The 1,991-nt window shown below is 42.2% G+C and overlaps 1 protein-coding gene across 1 annotated transcript; it reads left to right on the top strand.

The window, feature by feature from the left end:
• Positions 1–406: 406 nt before the first annotated feature.
• Positions 407–949, top strand: MSGN1 (mesogenin 1). Its single transcript, XM_063919234.1, has one exon. It carries the CDS (start codon positions 407–409, stop codon positions 947–949), a length of 543 nt encoding a protein of 180 aa, XP_063775304.1.
• The last annotated feature ends 1,042 nt before the right edge of the window (positions 950–1,991 follow it).

The following is a 1,991-nucleotide window of genomic DNA, read 5'->3' as shown; positions in this document are numbered from 1 at the left end:
CTGTATCTTATTTATTGATATTAAAAAGTGACTTGGAGAATAACTTGCATTTTAAAGTCTTGCACACTTTTTTTTTTTTTTACATTTGCATCTCTAAGATCTATCAACCTTCTCTCCCCTCCTGGCCTGGTCTTGTTTATTGAAAGACACTTTAGCTGAGGGCTGATAATTCTCCATGAGAGTAAAGTCACACTTCAGGAGTTCATTTTCCATGTTAACACTTTGCCGTTTCCTTTGAACTGTACCATTTAGACGCCCACCTCAGATTTGGCAGGTCTGTATAAAAGGGTCTCCCCCACTCCTACAGAGAATTAGCCAGCAGCACACAGAGAAGCTGGATGTCATCTGCTAATTTCCAGGACTCTGGTGTCTCCCACATCCTCACTGCCTGCTCCTTGCTCTTGTCATGGACACTGTGTATCAGCCTATTATAAAGATGGAAGAGAACTATGTCCTGTGCTCTGACCCAGAATCCACTTACTTGTCTGCATCTTGGGACTGGAAACAAAATACTGAGAACTACTCTCTCAGCCAGACTCCATCTCCTCAGAGTTTGTCGCCAGCTGCCTCCTATGAGTCTCCATTTTCTGGCTGCTCACATCCATCCAGCCTGGAGGAGATGCCTTATGGTGAGGACATGGTGGCCTACAGGTTGCTCCAGTACCCTACTGACTTCCAGCATGAAATGGAAAGCAGCAAAGGAGGGCCCAGCAAACGTGTCCAGCATAGTCTCAAAGCTGTTATGAACTCCCAACGTAGGAGAAAGGCCAGTGAGAGGGAGAAGATGAGAATGAGGGCCATAGCAGAGGCCCTTCACACCCTGAGGACAAATTTGCCACCAGTCTACAGTCAGGGCAGGCAACCCCTCACCAAGATCCAGACGTTAAAGTGCACCATTTCTTACATTGAGGAACTTACCACCCTTCTCAACAACCCCAAGGGGACATAGCCTCAGCTGGATATTCTCTGGCCAGTTTGGTCCCATAGACATCTGAGGACTAGGACTATAAACTCACCAAGTCCAGCTGATCTACTGATGATGGGCACATTCCTGGATAGGATTTCTGAAATACCAAACAATACAGGACCTATGTGAGTGGACATACAGTATATACTCAGGGTTAGCTGTGCTGGTGAAACAATCAGGGGCCAATGTGGTCATCCCCATATGTCTTCTGTATACTGGGGTAATCTGTGGACAGTGTGACTTGAACTTTCTAATACTGGATATTGTTTGTTTGATGGGACTTTAGTGAGGTTGGGCAAATAATTGGACAGAAGCAATTGTGACCTTTGCAGCCACCATCCGTTGTCAAACATGTGAAAATGGGACTTGTTGTGGGCAAGATGATCCAATTCACCTTTGTTTGTGTTTTTTTGTTTAGATGCTGCATACTGTGCTGTCTGTATATAAGGAATAAGCAGGAGCAGCATGAAATTGCACACATTTTAAACATATTTATATCAATCTGATAATATTGATATTACAGTCAAATAAACGTTGTACAACCATTGCCGTCAGGGCTACAGTGGAGTCTGTTTTCTACCCTGGTATAAAGTTCCTTTTCATCCTGTGTCCTATACAAATGAGACCCACATACAGTATGCATGTTACTGGAACTTATTGTTATTTGATGCTGTATAGGGCTATATAGATAATACATCCTTCCCTTTAACTCCAGTATTTCAATAATTTAAGGTTAGCGTCCAGTGACATATACTGTAGCTGGGGGAATTCTGACAATGATGTAACTACAAAACATTAGGCACTTCTGATGTTAAACCTATTACAGTTTTATAATGCTGCTACTATTGCTGCTGTTGTTTGCTGTGTTGTGTGAAGATACAAATTGGACACAAGGATATTTGCACAAGTAATTAGTATACATTTGAGAACACATGTTAAGTTGCAATTGAAAACTGCTAAAGTGCATACCTTATGTGTACAGTATTTAACATTCAACAAATGTAGCCGCTTGTTAGTAGAAACA

This window comes from Pseudophryne corroboree, chromosome 4 (assembly GCF_028390025.1).
Source record: "Pseudophryne corroboree isolate aPseCor3 chromosome 4, aPseCor3.hap2, whole genome shotgun sequence".
NCBI classification, from domain to species: Eukaryota; Metazoa; Chordata; class Amphibia; order Anura; family Myobatrachidae; genus Pseudophryne; species Pseudophryne corroboree.
The sequence above is the reverse complement of the archived record's forward strand: the minus strand, read 5'-3'. Positions and strand labels throughout refer to the sequence as shown.